General features: G+C 30.3%; 2 protein-coding genes across 4 annotated transcripts in view; both read left to right on the top strand.

Annotated features, from left to right (window-relative positions):
• The first annotated feature begins 7,945 nt into the window (after positions 1–7,945).
• On the top strand, positions 7,946–11,325 carry NINA (protein NODULE INCEPTION 1a). 3 transcript variants are annotated; one of them, XM_041014704.1, is made up of 6 exons: positions 7,946–8,294; positions 8,407–8,428; positions 8,549–9,211; positions 9,298–9,363; positions 9,438–10,341; positions 10,435–11,325. In XM_041014704.1, the coding sequence occupies exons 3-6, from the start codon at positions 8,561–8,563 to the stop codon at positions 11,169–11,171; spliced, it is 2,358 nt and encodes a 785-aa protein (XP_040870638.1). In that variant the 5' UTR covers positions 7,946–8,294; positions 8,407–8,428; positions 8,549–8,560; the 3' UTR covers positions 11,172–11,325. The 3 variants fall into 3 exon arrangements, with proteins under 3 accessions (XP_040870638.1, XP_040870639.1, XP_003523488.1); XM_041014705.1 differs by lacking the exon at positions 8,407–8,428; XM_003523440.5 differs by having other exon boundaries at positions 7,946–9,211.
• Positions 11,326–16,336: 5,011 nt separating this feature from the next.
• The window catches only part of LOC100776378 (alpha-1,3-mannosyl-glycoprotein 2-beta-N-acetylglucosaminyltransferase), a 14,418-nt gene continuing 11,590 nt past the window's right edge, over positions 16,337–19,164 (top strand). The window contains exons 1-4 of the mRNA XM_003523932.5: positions 16,337–16,692; positions 16,771–16,821; positions 16,930–17,017; positions 18,626–18,688. Of these exons, the coding sequence (XP_003523980.1) occupies positions 16,624–16,692; positions 16,771–16,821; positions 16,930–17,017; positions 18,626–18,688 (271 nt within the window). The 5' untranslated portion in view covers positions 16,337–16,623. The remainder of the gene's footprint in view (positions 16,693–16,770; positions 16,822–16,929; positions 17,018–18,625; positions 18,689–19,164) is intronic.

Genomic DNA, 19,164 nt, shown 5'->3' with positions numbered 1-19,164 from the left:
CTTATAATTTCTACATCAAATGACAGAGACATATTTCATTGTTGAAAGGACTTCTATCGACCACCATGCATAAAAAAGCCACTATAGAAACACTGTTCTCTCTAATTTCTACGATTCCGCATCTATCTTTTAATTTTGGTGCAGTGCTAGGTTCGTAATAATTAACATTTCATTTCGTTTTCAATGACTAACCCGAAATAAAATAATATTATATCACTTTCTAGTCTAGTAACATTAACATGCTTTCTTAATTAAAAATTCATCGAAAATGATAGACTGCGACACAACTCATGAGATAGTCTCCATATTATTCTATTCAGATTTCAGATTGAATGAGTAAATGATAATTATTTGCGATTTCTTTAGCAATAAAATTTGAATTTAAGGCATCGCTTAAATGATTCAAACTCTTCAATTAATTTTAGGAACTTATTTACCATTTAATTTTTTGAAACGAGATTAATTTTATATAATAAAATAAAATAACTATAAATTTTAATTAAAATACTAATACTTATTTTTTGATCAAATATATAATAAATTATAAATTAAATAAAATTCAATTATTTTTAAATTAATAGTTATGATTTTGATTTTAATTATTATAGTGAATTTCTCTCCTAATTGGAATTAGATTCTAATATTTTATTATCACTAGCACGTGAGTCATGTCATGTAAAGTGATTCTCAATTCAAGCCCTAAGTAGGTGATTTCTACCCAAAAAAAAAAAACATATTATGTGATCATGAGTTTTATTAGTATATGGATTGGTTATTGTTTGTTGCAACGACCTAGTTAATTCCGATTCCGTGTACTACTTAAGCTTGCCGGCCAAATATATGTTAATGTTAACTAATCAAATAAATATTTTATAAATAGGGTTGAGTAAGAAAATATTATAACTAATATTATTTTTTGATATTAATGAAAAATGTTAATTACCTAAAAATCAACAAATATACTATACATAATGAATTATGATTAATATTATTTTACATTATCAATACATAATGTATTTTCTCAAAATGTTATGGGTCAATCACAAAGTATTGTAAATTTATGAATTTTTTATTTATAAAAGAGTGGTGCATAAAACAGACATTAATGCCCAATAATTTACAAATAGATTGTTAGAAGCTACATGGTATTGTTCATAACCGAAGTGCATCTCTCTCTTATATATATACTACATGGTATATAATATTCCTGTGTATGTATGAGTGTGTGCGTGCATGTGGAAAAAAAATACATACCATACGTAAAAGAAAAAAAAAGAATCATATAAAGATTTTAAGATTGTTTCCCTAAGAAATATAGATATTTTTAATTCAGGCTTAAAACCTCCGGTTCGTTTTAAGATACATGGAAACCTATCCTTGTCTTCACATAAAAGAATTTATTTATTTTTAAACAAAAACAATAATTTAATTCAAGTTATAGGAAATGTTTTAATTATATAAGAAAAATTGGGTTGTAAATATTATTCACTCGCGTATAGTTACGTGTTATCTTACATTTACACTTTTGTTATTATATAATTACAATTTTCGTTACTAAAATATTTACATCATATATACTCCAATTCTATTTATTATTTTTATTTTCAATATTATTACTTCTAACATGATTGATAGATTGAGAAGAAGAAATTAAAATAGATATTTGTTAAGAAAATATTCACAAATTTTTGCTTTCTGTCGGTTGCCGATCTTAGTCAAGCAATTGGATTATTGACACAATCCTCTCCACATTTCTTGAAGCAATTCAAATTCAACTTAGCTATTAGTTGTAATTTAAATTCATGATAAATAACTTACTAGATGTCTTAGAATTTGCTATTTATCTGTGCTCTATATAAATCGATTGTACAATATACAGTTAAGTTGAATAAAATTTTAATTATTCCATTCTTTATAAATCTATCATTCTTCCCACACTCCGACCTCAAAAAGAAAAAAAAGAAGTAAGAAAGATATAAAAAGATGCAGTACGTAGTCGAATTTCATTTCTACAAATAAAAAAAAAAAAGTGTAGTACTATCACCGAAATATTCTTCTATAGGAATCTAAAGTACCCAACTCATGATTCACAAGGATTCCAAATGTGGACCGCAGTATATTGTAGAATTGAAAAATAAGGATGCACTTTACCCTAAGAAACTAATAAAATAACAAAGAAAGATAGAAAGAAAGAAAGAGTCTGATCATTAGGGAATTAATTAGAATAATAGTTATTCTGTAGGCTAAGCTTTCCCAAACGTGGCTTCCCAGAGCACTGAAAGGCACGTATTAACTTAAAAGGCGACATTAATTCTTCACCGCAACCAGGAAAGTGACCCATAAAATATTATAATTTGAGGACGTGTCACGAAGGTATTGGTCCTTAGAAGTAAAAGGAATTTATATTTGAAAATTACCCAGTCCACTTCTGAACTTAACTATCAAACTTTTCTCCGTCACTTATTATTATTTTTCTGTTCCACGATCTTTACAACTATAATATCTTATATTTCCTTTCAAATCTCGACTAATATATATTAGATACAGATTATTAGTTAATTAATAAGACGCAACTAAAGTAGCAAGAGTGCCTTTAACATTAATTTATTAAATTTAAATATACTTTTTAACTTTTCAAATATTGCGTTTATCTTTTAAACCAATATAACTTGATTTAAAAAAAAACACCAAGTTTTTGTTAGCATTATCTATTGTTATTTTTGCTTAAGTTTTTATTTCTCTAAATATGAAAATTTTCAATTTCTCTCGTTTAAAAAAAAATACAATATTTGAAAAGACAGAACCAATAATATTTAGAGGAATTAAAATTACATAAAAATATCATTTAGAGGTTAAAATAAGTAGAATATTGAGAAAAAATACAATATGATAAAAAATTATGAAGATTAAATTATAAGTTGTTAAAAAAATAAATAATAAATTTTTGATATTTGTAGAAACAAGATCGCAAGAACACAAAGAAAATCAGATAAATCAAATGAGAAAAACATTGAAATTAGGTTTTATTCAATTTCATCTAAATATTCTAATATGGGTATTAAACTACTAAATCAATTTGATTTCCACTTTGTCTATCGGATTTTTTAATTTATTTAATTTCTAATTCCTTATGTAATCAAACATTTACTTTTAATTCCAAAAAAAAACACGTACTTCTAATTAAAGGATAAAATAAAGATATTTAATTTTTAAATAAGGTTAAAAAATAGAAATCCCTCAAGATATAGAGCATCTAATATATATATATAACTATCCCTGCTTTGAAGGATTATTAGGTTTATGCCTAAAACATATTTTTAAATTTAATTTTCATTTATAAAACAGGTCAACCGTCACATAAGGTTTAACATTATTTATAAAAAACACAAAGAGAAAGAAATCAAATTTCTATTTATAATTTTTTTGTTAATAACTCAAACCAGAGACAAATATCTATGGATTATATTGAATTTGTCTAACCCTAACAAAAGGGTTTACTTAGACATGAAGAAATAAATAAAAACATAAAAAGAAAAGAGATAAATGAGAACTTCATATATCTAAGAGACATAAACTTTTTCCCTTTTCATCCTTATTGTTAGTGAAGAACTCTTAGAGAAAGAGAAAGAAAAAAAAAAGTGACAACTCTCCTAAAGGTGGGAGGAAGAATGATAAAAAAGATTTCTAGTTATCTTTCTCTAAACTTGTTTTGATGATAGCTAGATATCTAAAGTGGCTCAATGCTAAAGGCTTTATTCTTATGTGTTTTGTTTAGGCATGATAATAAGACTCAAGGATAATCACCTTGTCATTTTTATAATTTAGTTTACTTATATATTTTAAAATAAGTTATGTATTATGTAATTAATTATATTTTAATTCAAAAAATATATAAATATAATAAATTAAAGGGAATTTAAAAAACTAAATTATATTTCTAGTTAAATCTATAATTTTAAGATTTCCATTTAATTATTATTATAGTTTAAATTATAAAAATTATTAAGGTAAAATCTTATATGTGTGTGTAAAAAAACATAACATGCAGGTATGAAATAGTTAGATATATGTCCCCATCCTTGTCTCTATTTAAAAAAATTGAATAATACTCATATTTATACCTATACCTGATCAAATTGTAGATTCTCCATCAAAGTTGGGAGTGAATTCAACTAGATACCCACATGTTTGGGGTTCTTTGCAGCGCCTAGTTTTGTTTGCCCCCTTTTGTTTTATTTTTTTGATCCATCAAAGTTACAATTTTCTTATTCTTCATTTCCTAAAATAAATAAAAAATGAGAAAATAAAGAATATTCCTAATTATATTAAGCAATAAATAAATAAATTATATCCTCCACTCTACCTAATTAAACTCGTTTACATGAGGGATAATTGTGTTAAAATTCAAAATAAATGTCTTAAATCCCCTGACAAATGATCCAAAGGATTATCAATTGTGGTATGTGGACACAAAAGAAATCTGAATTTCTAAATTAATTGGCTACAACCATCATGATAAAATGCCACTTTCTACAATATCAATTCTAGAATCAACCATGAAAATACTGACTTTTTATATATACCAACTTAATGTCGTGTGTCATACACATGTGTTGAGTTTAATTATAATTTATAATTTTCTTAAATTATTATATTTTTTATAATATATTTATCTATTATTTATTAAATTGTATATATGTTAGTACATTTGTATATATGTAAAAAATATAAGATAATTATAAATATTCATATATATATATATATATATATATATATATATATATTCAAATAGTTTTATATTATAAATATTTTATTGAATTTTTTTCTAAACAAAATGTATATGAAATTGTGCGTAGAGATAAAGATGGGAGAGTAAGGGATATGTATAGGAAGTAATGACCTTTTACCTGACTCACCAGATAAATACTCGTTGTATAAAGTAAGCATTATGTTTAAATAAAGTTATTTGTGTCATGCTTTGAAAAAAAATAAAAAACCTAATAAAAATTGTGTGAAAAGTGAATCACCCAAGTAATCAAAAAAGAATTTGAAATTAAAATTTTAGCATAATTATCGATTTGGTCCTTTTATTTTATTAGAATGTTTTGCTAGGTCCTTTTAATTTCGAATGTCCCGATTAAATCCTTTTTTTTTTTTTTAAATGTCTCAATGTGGTTCTTCTGAAAATTTTAACCCAAAAGATCACAATGAAGCATTTTAAAAAATATCACATCAAGACATTAAAAAAATAAAATAAAAAATCACATAAATTTTCAAAAATAGAAAAATCTAATTGAACATTCTAAATAAATAAAAGCATCAATATAATAATTAAGTCTATTTTTTTGTTTTTGGATTGTTCCTAATATTAATTTTTTCATGGCATTTTCATCTTATTTATTTCTCATTTTTTGTTCAAATATTAGTTGGATTACATAATTTTTTATACATATGAATCTAATGACACAAGGAAAAAAAAATTAAAATTATATCCGAGAACCAAAATCAATCATTGTGGTAAAAGAATAATCATCTTAACTTAAATTTAAGAATTAAAGATTAAAATAAATCTTTTGGACAGATAAATTAAGTATCAAAACGAATTTTCACAACAATATAAAGTATGAAAAAATATATTTTAACTGATAAAAAATAACTTAATTTATGTAAGTCTTGCTAGAACAATTTGATCCTAAGAGACATGTAATTAATTATGAGTGTGTGTATCTTCAAATCTTGTTATACATATCTTGTGCCATCTTTTACATATTGCCCGCTCTCCTCAATTAGGAATTCATGTTTAACTAATGAGTTCCTCATATTAAAGCCTACTTGATAATGAGTCATCCCTTAACTGAAAAAAGCACAATTAATCTTTAACGTAATAGAATCTGTGACAAGTTGTTAGATGTTGATCCTTATTGTTGATATATATATATATATATATATATACGAGAGAGAGATTAGCTCAAGTGAAAGCGATGTCTATGAGTTGTCTCAGAATCTTATTTCAACAAATCTCGGCAATAAGAATTATTCCCTTTCATTATCAAAGAAACCAAAAACCACCCATCTAGCTAGCTTGCATTACCATGCCCAAGGTTTAACCACAGTGGTTATTGTTTAAGTTTTCGGGGGTGCCTTGCGTCAATGAATTCACCAATGAAATGTGATGAATATTCTTTTCGTGGTATCAACTTGGGATTAGGATGACAGAGTGCAACATAAAGTTATTTTTAAAAAAATAATCTCAAAAGTAGTTTAATTTGTTCTACTTTTTTCTTTTTTTCAAAAAATCTGTAGGATTGCCACGTGGAACATGGAGAGGAAGCCTGCAAGGGCCAAGAGCTATGCCCTTTCTCCCAACTCCCCGTATATTCAGCTGTAGCTTCTTCGTAATGATCTTATGAACTTATGATTCCCAACAATTTGTACTGTCTGATTTTTATATCTTTTTTATACATCTTTTGTCTCTTATATTTTTTTATTACGTTATTCCTCACGTAATCACGTTTATATTTCCCCTCCTTTATTATGTCTCTATTACTCATTTTTTTTAATGTTTTCTTTCTCATCACACTATTTATTATATTATAAGCAGTTTGTTTTAAAAAAAAATTAAAAGTACTTTTTATTTTATTACAATTATAAAATGTAATTTTCTTTTTAAAATTAGTTATAATTACAATTTTTCAAAAGCTATAATTTTAAAATAACTAAAAATATTTCTTTTCTTACTATAGTTTGTTTTTTCAAAATCTTAAACAAACTAATTCAAAATAAAAATGCTTTTGCATGAAAAAAGAAGCTAAAACAAACTCTATATTATCACTTTTTCTTTCTTTCTTTCTTTCTTTTTTTATCTCCTTTTTCCTCTTATGTATACGCTTCAAGATGTAAGAAAAAAAATCTGAGAATGAAAATAACATATACCATCTCTTTCTGTATCTTTTCTATTTCTTTTAAAGCGCTAATTTTTTTTTTGGGTAGTATATATATATATATATATATATATATATATATATATATATATATATATATAGGCTTATTTACCTATTACGTGTTAGTTTTTTAAATTTGATTTGAACTTTTTAAAAAACAAGCATGACCCGTAAATTTTAAGTACGTAACCTATTTTCTATAGAGCTTATAAAAATTTAATGAGTCAATATATTTAAGATCTTGCTAACAAATATTCTTAAAACATTGGTAAATGAATTAATTTTGTCAATTAAAAATCATATGAGAGTACAATTAAAAATTAAAAAAAATACATTTGTTGTGCATTCCAATAAAATATTTTTTTTTAGTTTCTTAATTATCATATGTCTTTAGAGTACACTGATTAGCATTTATCATAAAGTTAAATAGGCTTATAAAAATAAATTAACAGATAAAAATTATTCCTATTAAATAATTTTTATATTATTATCAGGCATAAATCATATTAATATATCATTTATTTATATAACATAATATAATATATATTATATATGTACATAAATAAGTCGACCTATTATATCTAATACTTCTTTTAACACCCAAAGCCTAATCTTTTATTGAAACTTTTTAAAAAGTGTAAGGCGGACATTTTTAATAATAAAAAAAGTTCGAATAGGCATTCCTTATGCAGGTGAAGCTGCATATCCCAACAATATGTATACCTAAGCTATTTCTGAACCTATTTTCAGTCCTAAAAAGCCCCATGATAAATTATTGATGTTTCTTATATAAAATAAAATATATTGATGTAATAAATAATTTTCAACTAACTATCTTAAAGTACGCAAAATAAAATAAAATTATACCAATCATTCATTATGGAATTCTTTAATTCAATTTTTATTTAGAGTGAGATAAATAACCCCTTTCTCATAGTTATAAATATGTTGTTACTGATTTACAGCACTAGAAGTCTGCAAATTGGTATATATTTATTTTGACACGTCCTAGGGTTTTCTAACTTGTGGGTCCTACTGACATTCTAGAAAATTTTACAGTTCTGGGTCATTAAATAGAAGACTTTGATTCCCTGGTAACTGTATAATAAGCAAAGCAGCGCCCAGCTACTTAGAGTAGAGGTCGATCAGATATAAGATAGCATTCCTCGATCTCTCGGTCTTTCTACAAAGTTAGAGTTCAGACATTTCGTTTGTTCATGATCTCACTGCCAAACTAGAATTTTTTTTCTTAATCTTAATTAATTACATAGATACGAGCTAGCAGCTAGCTGCAGGAGGTCAAATTAAAGCGGGAGTAACGTGAAGATCTTGAACTTGATCCCCGTTCCCCTTGTATGTGTGTCGTTTATTTCTCACACCAAGATTGAATATATATATTTTATATGATAGCTTAATTAGGCGGTTGGCTTTCAATTGATTATTCATTTTTTCACCTTCTTAACAGATTTCAAGCTGGCCGAAGTGCTGTACGTAAAAATTTCACAAATAAATTAAACTTCATTTTATGACACACTCTTTATGAAATCTCTTATTTCAAACAAATTAGTCCGACATAATTAATTAGTTATAGCTATATATATACATAGAGAGAGAGGAAGATGGAATATGGTGGGTTGGTGCAGAATAGTGCATATGGGAGCTTCTCAGAAATTTTTGGCCCAGAAACGGATTTCATAGATGAACTGTTTGTGGAAGGATGCTGGGTGGAAACAAGGGTTGGATCGTACCTGAATTGTGGGGGGGAGGCTAATTCCTCAAAGCCAAACACGATGGCTAGCATGGAGACGTCGGCGCAAATAATATTCCAAGAAGAATCATTATCAGACCCGGAAATTAGTTTGATGGTGGGGAAGAGATGGTGGATTGGACCAAGGGAGAATCCGGGGCCATCTTCCTCTGTGAAAGAGAGATTAGTTATTGCAGTCGGGTACTTGAAAGAATACGCCAAGAATTCCAATTTGCTGATTCAGGTATGGGTACCCGAACGGAGGAGATCTGCACGTGCTCAGCCTCAGGATAACTACCCATACGCCGCGCTTCTTAATACAACATCAGCTTTTCAGTTTCAGGAGGATTGGGTTCATGACCAGTGGACTCCCAACATCCGCTTCTTCAGAAGTCACGAGTACCCGCGCCATCTACGACGTCCTGGATCTCTCGCACTTCCTGTCTTTGAGAGTGGCTCCGCCATGTGTCTCGGTGTTGTCGAGATTCTCATGCCCAACAACCCCGACCTTCACGCCCTTCAGGTTATCATTAAGTAGACGTTAAATTCCTTCTTTTACCCTGATTTAATTATTTATCATTGATTTAATAATATATGATTGATGAACAGAGTGTTGATTTTACAAGCAGTACTTGTCATCAGAACTTTATTCCACCTGCAGCCGTGACCGCGAAGGTACGTACCGTACGTATATAAGTAGGCTGCATGAATAATTGAATTAAATTGTAATGGATCATACATCTGAACAGGGTTTTGACGAGTTGTACCAAAGTGCATTAAATGAGATAGTAGAAGTTTTGACGTGTGTATGCAAGGCGCATAACTTGCCTTTAGCTCTCACATGGGCTCCCTGCATCCAACAAGGAAAGAGTGGATGTGGGCATTCAAACGATGAGAATTATGTGTCGATTGTGGATCCTGCTAGTTTTGTGGCGGATGTAGAGGTACTGGGTTTCCTGGAAGCGTGCTCTGAGTGTCACCTTTTGGGGGGGCAAGGAGTAGTTGGGACAGCTTTCACAACCACCAAACCTTGTTTTGCAAATGACATAACTGCCTTCAGCAAGGCGGAATATCCTCTGGCGCACCATGCTAACATGTTTGGCTTGCATGCTGCGGTGGCCATTCCACTCCTGAGTGACTCCGCTGATTTTGTGTTAGAGTTTTTCCTGCCAAAGGATTGCCATGACACCCAAGAGCAGAAGCAGATGCTCAACTCCTTGTCTATGCTAGTACAACAAGCTTGCAGGAGTTTGCATGTTGTCATGGGAAAGGAGGAGGAGGAGGAGGAGGAGGAGGAGGAATTAATCGCGTTGCCGCCCGTTGGCAAAGAAATGGAGTCATCATCATCATCATCCTGGATTGCACATATGATGGAGGCCCAACAGAAGGGGAAAGGTGTCTCGGTGTCCTTGGAATACCTCCAAGAGCCAAAACAAGAGTTCAGAGTGACAACCAACTGCAATGAACAGGTTAGTGTTGGTGTTGAGAGTGGGGGAGGAGAAGAATCATATACTGCAGCTTTTGGTGGCCGCCGGGGTGCCAGGAAATCAGCTGGCGACAAGAGACGAACCAAGGCAGAGAAGACTATCAGCTTGCCGGTTCTTCGACAATACTTTGCAGGAAGCCTGAAAGACGCTGCCAAGAGCATTGGCGGTACGTACGTAGGATGTATTAATTTGCTTTTTCTTATTTGTTTTAATTTGTTTTTGATAACTCGATCGATCCTTTCTGATTGCGCCCCCGCAGTATGTCCTACCACTCTTAAAAGGATATGCCGACAACATGGGATCACAAGGTGGCCTTCAAGGAAAATTAAGAAGGTAGGCCACTCCTTAAGAAAACTTCAACTTGTCATCGATTCCGTCCAGGGTGCCGAAGGTGCCATTCAAATTGGCTCCTTCTATACCAGTTTCCCAGAGTTGAGCTCTGCCAATGGTGTTTCTGAATCATCCAACATCAATAATAAGTTTTTTTCTGAATATAACCAAGGAGCTACTACTTTCAAATCCCCAACTTCGCCTTGCAGTCAGACCACTATTCTGATTTCAGAGAACCAACAACCACTTGTACTTGGTGCATCAATCCAGGTCCAAGAGGAAGCAAAACATTTCGCCCACCATCTTGAGCCTCTACCACCAGCTCCCTTGCCCCAATCTAGTACTAGTCTCTGGAACACGGCCGGCACTTTTAGAGTCAAAGCTACTTTTGGGGATGAAAAAATCCGCTTTAGCTTGCAACCAAACTGGGGATTCAGAGATTTGCAGATGGAGATTGCTAGACGTTTCAATCTAAACGAGATTAGCAACATTCAGCTCAAGTATTTGGATGATGCTCGAGAGTGGGTTCTTTTAACATGCGATGCTGATCTTGACGAGTGTAAAGACATAAATACATCATCTCAGAGCCGTACAATTAGACTCTTCCTCTTTCAAGCTTCGCCTCTAAATCATGCAAATGCATTTCGAGGCACCAGCCCCTCCTAGATAACACCATTTCCTTGTTAGAGTAATTAGCGCCAGTAATGTCAACAATCCCAAGTGAAAACCATTTTTCTATTACTTCTCCTCATTCAATAGATACAAGGATATTAGTTCCAAATAATCAACTTTGAAGTGCTAAGAATCTATGCTTTATACACATGGTCTCTCTATTACTCCATCGCATTTGTTCGCATCCCCAGCTCCCTACAATATTAAGGAACGTAAATACTTTCTTGACAGGCATTGGGGTCTTCATTTTTTTTTTGACAGATGTTACTATGTTAGAATGCTAATTTTTTAGCAGGATCAAATCCGTAATCTTTAGATATTTAGATGCATGACACAAAACCATTCATTACAATATTGAGACTGGTAATTAAATAGATAACTACTACTTAAAGAAAGCTAAATTTGACAATTTTTAAATAGATGCATAGTATACTTTAAAAAATTGTATTTATATTTCTAAATATAAATCATTTTCAATTGATCGACTCTAATTAGATTTCTTTTAGAATTCGTCACCTACAGGGACTTCTTTTAAATAATTTAGAGATTCACTAAATAATTAAATTAACAACTTGATACTTCAACTATATATTTAACCTCATTTTAATTCTTCATTGTTATGTCATCTAGTATTCTATTTCAAATCTTAGAATTATTTGTTCTATTTAACTATTTGAATATGAACGGATAGATTAATCAACATGAAATTGTTCTAATTTAACTAATTAGTTTTGAATTCGAGTAGCCAGAAAATTATTAGTTAAAAACTGATAATCTAATTTATTTAAGTAAAAGCTTTTGTTAAAATTAATTGTTAAAGTATCGGAAAAATGTAAAATTCAATAAAATGAAATGTTTATATGACTTTGTTATAGAAATTTTATTTTATTTTTAAACAAAAGCTTTTTTAGATAATTATAATTTAAAAAATATTTGATGAACACTTAATATGTTACTCAACACCAAGAGAGATAACAAAAGAAAAAAAATTATAAATATGATAATGGATAAAGTTTATGATGTGAAGAAAGAAATTTTAAACAGAGATAGAGAGAGAAATAATAATTCATATGATTGATGATGAGATGTGATAGAAAGATAAATATAAATAAATTTAGATTGTTGACAAGTTATTTGATACTTAAGAGTGTATAATGACTCTTATGATGTGATAAAAAGACATAGATGAATGGATAAAAATGAGAGGTATTAGGTGTATAAAATTATGAGTGATTTATATATCATTATTTTTATAATTTTCATTTGTTCATGAATTCTTAATTTTTATAATTTTTTATAAATATTAAATAATTTATTAAAAATTAAAATAAAGAATAAAGTAAATTAAATAAAAATATAATATAAAAAAATGAGCTGAAAATATTTAAAAATAGAATATTGTTTAAAATAAGTTTTATTTATTTATTTTCTTACTCAGTTATACGTTTGAACTGTAATAGTTAATATTTTGGCATTGTATCTTTTACTTTTCATTAATAAGTTACACATTATTTTTTTTTTCTTTTCAACAATAATTTGTGTTCATAATATTGCATCTTAGTTATAAGTATTCTATGAAATATTAATATTGAGGGCTTGAAGGAATATGTGAACTAAAAAACCATATATGTTATTAAAATATTAAATTGAATACAAATAGAATAGTAATTATAATAAGTACTTTAATATTATTTTAACAGATAAAATAAAATATATAAATACTTTAAAAAATAAAAATAAACCCCTCATCAAGCATCCCACAATAAAATAGTAATATTGTTATGAATGTCTTCCATGTGGATTGATCTTACTTCCATATTTTTTCTGATTGTGTCATTGCCGATCATATTTGAGAGTTTGTTATTAATGAGGTATGTGATTTAGTTGTTGCATAAGCATGTAGTTGTTGATATAACTATATAATGCAATTTTCTCTTTTGCTAATTGAAGTAAAAAACGCAAATGCGTCGCTATAACATTATTTAGGTGTTTATGTTTGTATTTCGACATTCTCACATGTATTTTCATCTTTTCTAAAACGCTTTAAATAACCTTTTAATCAATATTTAATATTATTTTTGGTACATTAAGTTTTAATATTATTTTATTTTGATACATTAAATTTAAAATTTTGATTTTGATTTTTTATATTTTTTGAAAGTTTTATTTTACTATTTTTTTTTTCATGTTTTGCTAGAAATGATTAACACTATTAATATTCCAAAATTTGGAATAGTTAATACAATACAATGATGTTGAAAATTCTCACTATATATAATCATATTTTAAAAAATTATAAACCAACAAAGAATAATATCAATGATGTGAAGAACAATTACTAAGTCATATTATAACCTCTCAATCTCAAAATAATCTAAAATCACATCCTCGTAATCAATCAAATATATCTAAGATATCACAAACTCATAGTCAATAATCAATCAAAATCCCCTAAAATCACAATCTCACAACCCCAAAATCGCTTGGCCCAAAATCAAATCCCAAAATTGGCGCTTAGGACAAACTCACATGAATTACGTTGTTCTAGGATTCGGTTGTTGATGGTTGTTTTGTGTAGGGGTTGGGTTGCTTGCCCATGTGAAGGGTGTCGGCGGTGGTGTTTGTCAACAACAAGTAAGGTGGTAGGTTGCGCATAGTATATTCGGTGGGGCTTGGGTGTGCGAAGATCTGGTTGTGGGGAAGGTGGCAATGTGTTGTGTGATAATGGAGGTGGTTGTTGATTTGATCTATGAGAAGGTTACATATGCGAGGTAGTGGTGGCCTGAGGTTGGTCTCATGCAGGTGATGGGTGATGGTAACACGTGATGATGGTGGTCAAGGAGGTGATGGCAACACGATGCACTCATAGGAGAGAGGGGAATGAATCCCCTCAATTTATTAAAAAATTGGCTCAATTTAAACAAATAATAACCTTTAGACTAAAATTAATGGTTAAGATAAATTTTAACAAAACCTACTATTTACTTTTACAGTTTTACTTTACATAATTTTTATAAATTGAAGGTGTTTTAATGAAGTGAGATTATCAACGGAAGATATTAAAACTGTATGAAGAAATGGAGTTAGTTACTTCAGTTAGAGGGTAGTTAAATTAGTTGACAATTAATTAGAATGGAGTTAGTTACTAAGTTTGTTAAGCTGGATATAAAGCACTGTGTATGCAACCTTGTATTCAATAATCATCAATAATTTTTTGCAGATTTCCTTGCTGCACAAAGCTCTCCATCAATAGGAAAGGGTATTATTCCGGTGAGGAGGTTGCTGACGAGGTTGAGCGTTTTGAGGCAGGAGAGGGCGGCGATGCTCGTTGAAATGTCACTGGAGAGGTTGTTGTCGAAGAGGTTGAGGTGCTAGAGCGTGACCATTCCAGCGAGGGAGTCCCAAGGGGCCATGAGGTTGTTATAGGAGAGGTCGAGGGCGACAATGTTGCGGCACGCCGCAGCAACGACGACGGATAGGGTGGAGTTGATGAGGTTGGTGGTGAGGTTGAGGGTGGTTAGGGAGATGATGCGACAGAGGACATAAATATCTTGTTTACCAGATTTTTTTGTAAACCAAATGAAACAAAGTTGAATTTGGCAAAAGAGAAATCACTAGAGGAAGAAGAGCATCGATCCAATAAACAAAGTACAAGTAGCGACGCTATAAAGGGGGGGGGGGGAAACAAGCGCAAGAGCATGAAAATAGTAAAAACTGTAAAAGTAAATAGTAAGTTTTGTTAAAATTTATTTTAACCATTAATTTTAATCTAATAAATTGAGATTATGTAGTTTTTTATAAATGGAGGGGATCCTGGAGAGAGAGATGTTGGGGGAATTCAAGAAAAGTGTGGGATTTCACCTTACATTTGTACTCCAACAATCTCTGAGCCAGTCACCAAGGGTTTAGGGTTTAGTGTCAAACCATCGGTTCTGATATCAGTTAAGGAATTTGAGGGGAGTAAACACGAGAAAATTTATATCAATGAGCCACGAGCAACAACCACATAAGGGAATTTGACACCACACTTTAACTTGAAACCTTTGGCTCAGGTTTATGAGTTTTATCCTCACTTATATGATGTCAACTCTTTCACTTCTACTCAATGTATGATCTTACCTTATACTTGTACTCCAACAAGACATGGATAATTGCAAAAATAGATTTTTTTTACGAATGTTACAAAGTAGTTGATAATATCATCTTACATTAATGTTTAATAAAAGTGAAAATAATAATTTCAACTAAAATATATTAAATAAAATTTAATAAAAAATAAATTTTATTTTTAAAACAATATAACATGATAATTATGTAAGTTTAGTTGATAGATTTTAAATTATGATAATAGATAAAAAAAATTGATAAATCAAACCCAATCAAATCAAATCCGGTTTGATTCGAATTTGGTATTATATTTAAATCGAATTATATCTTTATTTTTAAGTTTGATTTGTATGACCTTTTGTCTAAAATCAAACCAAATCATACCATGAATATTCCTATTTAGGCTATGTTATGTAAAACTAATAATTGAAAGTTGATAAGCTAACTTATTAAATTATAAATGTTCAATAAAATTAATTATTGAAGTAGCTGAAAATGTAAAATAATAAAAAATAATAATAAAATTATTTATTTAAAAAGAATAACTATAAAATTAGATAAATATATTAAAGATAAAAATGAAAAAAATATAAAAAATTAAAAACTTGAAACTAACGTTTTAAAAGATGTTACTTCAAGTAATATTTTTAAAAAATACTAGTAATTATTAAAAAACCTTATTTATGAAACATTCAAACAATTTTTTTAGTTGATCTATGTTCAGTAAATTTAACTAAAAAATTAATTGAAAGCTCAAACCTTAGCTAAAAGTCTAAAAAATTAGTTTATAATTAAAAGCTGAAAATTTAACTCATTAAATATAAAATTCAATAAAACTAAATATTAAAGTAGTTAAAAAATAATAAAATTACAATTTATTTAAATAAATAAATTAGATATATAAAAATAAAAAATTGCTAAAAAAATCTTATTTAGCAAACGTTAAACAATTTTTTCCGCCAATAAAAAAAACTAAAATTTCGAAGATAATCATAATGTTAGTGTAGCGTCTCCTCTTTATTATATCTTTTGCAGTAGGGATCTGTTACACAGGTTGGTTTACTTTTTTTTCATCGATCTGAACATAACATTTTTTTTTATCAAATGCAAAACAAAAATTTGCATTTACAAATTAAAACCTACTTTTAATTTTGAAAAATTTAAAAACCTAATAAAGAGGAGAAATTAGGCAATTGGAAAATGGTTTCTCGTCTGACAATTGAGTTGACTGGAGGAGTTACATGTAGCTGAGCGCAAGGCATAGAAATTGCTCTTAACGTAATGTATATCAGAAACCTGCTGTAGTGCGCGTAGTAATTCAAAATTTGTGGTAAAGCAAATGGCGAAAGTTTTCTGTGATTTTCGGTTCCTTCTCTTGGTTGCCGCTGGCGTCTTCATCTATATCCAGGTGTTTGCTGTTTCCCTAACCCTAACTATGTTTTTCCCGCGGCACTGTTAATTTAACATGTCGTTTATACTTGTTCAGATGAGGCTTTTCGCAACTCAATCAGAATATGCTGATCGCCTAGCTGCAGCTGTAACTTAACTCCTCTGCTTCTTAATTCTCATATTAATTTATATTCTATATTTCCATAGCTAGTATTTGGTGGGTCATCAATATCGTTGCTAATCCTTTGTTTCGCAGATTGAAGCTGAAAACCATTGTACAAGTCAAACGCGATCACTGATTGATCAGATTAGCTTGCAACAAGGACGAATTGTGGCCCTAGAAGGTTTGCTTTTTATTTATTAATTAATTAATTGTGGAATGTTGTCTTACATTTATCTCTGTTTGCATGAATGTCTTGGCCATACTAAAATGTTCTCCTACAGTCTACTCTTTAATGCTGCGGGAAAGTTTTGTAATGCCTAACTATGATTCAACAAAAGAAAAAATGACTAAAGAATGTACGATGTCTGTGCTTAAGCTATAGAAACTCTGTTATTAATCTGGGGAATAAATTTTCTCCGGTGACGTTTACAATCCAGAATATTCAAGCTCATGAGTTGATGGGTGGCCTTTGGCTGATCTATGAGCATTATCTGACCATTCTGGAATGTAGTCCGAATCTCTGGTGACGTTTACTGTGTAGTTGCAATTCCTGTACTTGCTGGTGGAGTAGGATTTCCCAAAATTACTTCCCTGTATTGGGAATAGGGTGGGGAGGACAATGAGGATTGACAAGAGTCAAGAACACAGTAGAGCAAAACATAGATCGATTTGCTGGGCTGAGTTGATGTTGATCCAATTAAACCGCTGTTAGTCTTGGTCAAAGTCAGAGGGAGGAGGTTCAGGATGGAGTCCAAGGGCATCCATGACTCCATCTCTTGTGTCTTCCTTGCAGAAAATTTGGACACTATCTCAAAGGGCAATGTTGAAAAAATCCAAGTCCCACATTGACTAGAGACAAAACAGTGAGGGGTAATCCTCACCCTATGAGCTAGTTTTTGGGTTGAGTTAGACCTAAACCCACATTCTAAGATGGTATCAGAGTCATCCGAGATCCATTAAACAGGTCGCCTACCATATTATTCATGCACCAAGCCTAAAAGTGTCTGGACGTGAGGGGGTGTGTTGGAAAAAGCTCAAGTCGCACATCAACTAGATATATGACCAAGATGGAGTATCTAAATGGGGTACAACCCTCATATATTCTATTGTGACCTTATCTCTAAATGATGTGGGACTTAAGTTTTTTCCAACACTCCCCCTCACGTCAAAGCTTACTAAGCAATCAGTTCGGAAAAAACTTATCCCTCATTAACCAGTTTTGTGTAGTGAAGATGTGACGCAGGATTATGGGTGGAAGTGCTGAAAGGGAAATATGGTAGGGAATAGGCCAGTAGGGACTTAGGTCTCCTAACTTCTTTTATAGTCAAACAAACATTCCATGATTTGTGTTAAATTTAAGGACTACATTGTTGAAGGATCTGAATTTCAAATTACATTATTGAAGTGCTTGAGTGAGATTCACCAGCTGATCTTATATATATATTTAAGAGAGGAGTCTGAAACAGAAGTACAAATCAAGAGAAAAAAGCTACAGCCTATGACACCTAACACAGAGATAGATACAACAAAAGTTAGCCCTATAAAGCTGTACAACAAATAATAAAACAACTATTCTAACAAGGGAGTTACTACTCTTGTGGTTTTTCATTGTTATTTCTGTTTCTTGTTTTGGGCCTCTGGTTCCCCTCTTTGCGACAAAAAATGGTTAATAGTTGAATATATGAGCTGCATTATTAGCATTTGGTTTACTTGTTTATTTAATCTTTGGCCTCCTTTGCATATGATATTTTTGTCAAATTAAATTGGTTGTTGTCTTGGATTCTTTCAGAAGAGCGGAAACGCCGAGACCAAGAATGTGGACAAATGAAGTCTCTTGTACAAGATCTTGAAAGTATGTTATGATTAGTAATAAGGTCTCTCTTTTTTTGGGATGGTAGTGTTGGTGGTGTATGCCTTTCTCTATCTTTTCTACATAACATGTGATTAAGGGGGCATTTGAAACTTACATGGTTGTGCTTATGAAATTGACTTATTCTTTTCCTATAAACTCTTTATAGCTTATCTCAATAAGCTATAGAGTCAAGCTTATGAGTAAGATTTTGTTTAATTAATTAATGGTTTAATTAACTTTTTGGTCCCCTATAATATAAGGGTTTTTTCTTTTGATCCTTATTAAATTCTTTTGTTGATTCTCACCCTTATATATATATATAGAGAGAGAGAGAGAGAAGGGGGGGGGGGGGGAGAGGGAAAAGAGAAAAGAAGCATCTAGTTACTCCCAGAGTTACTTCCTGTTCATTTTCTTTGAAAACTAATAGTTCTAATAAGTAACTAATCTTAACCATTGGATTTCAAGTAAATGAATGG

This window comes from Glycine max, chromosome 4, assembly GCF_000004515.6.
Source record: "Glycine max cultivar Williams 82 chromosome 4, Glycine_max_v4.0, whole genome shotgun sequence".
NCBI classification, from domain to species: domain Eukaryota; kingdom Viridiplantae; phylum Streptophyta; class Magnoliopsida; order Fabales; family Fabaceae; genus Glycine; species Glycine max.
This window is presented reverse-complemented; position numbering and strand designations above follow the sequence as displayed.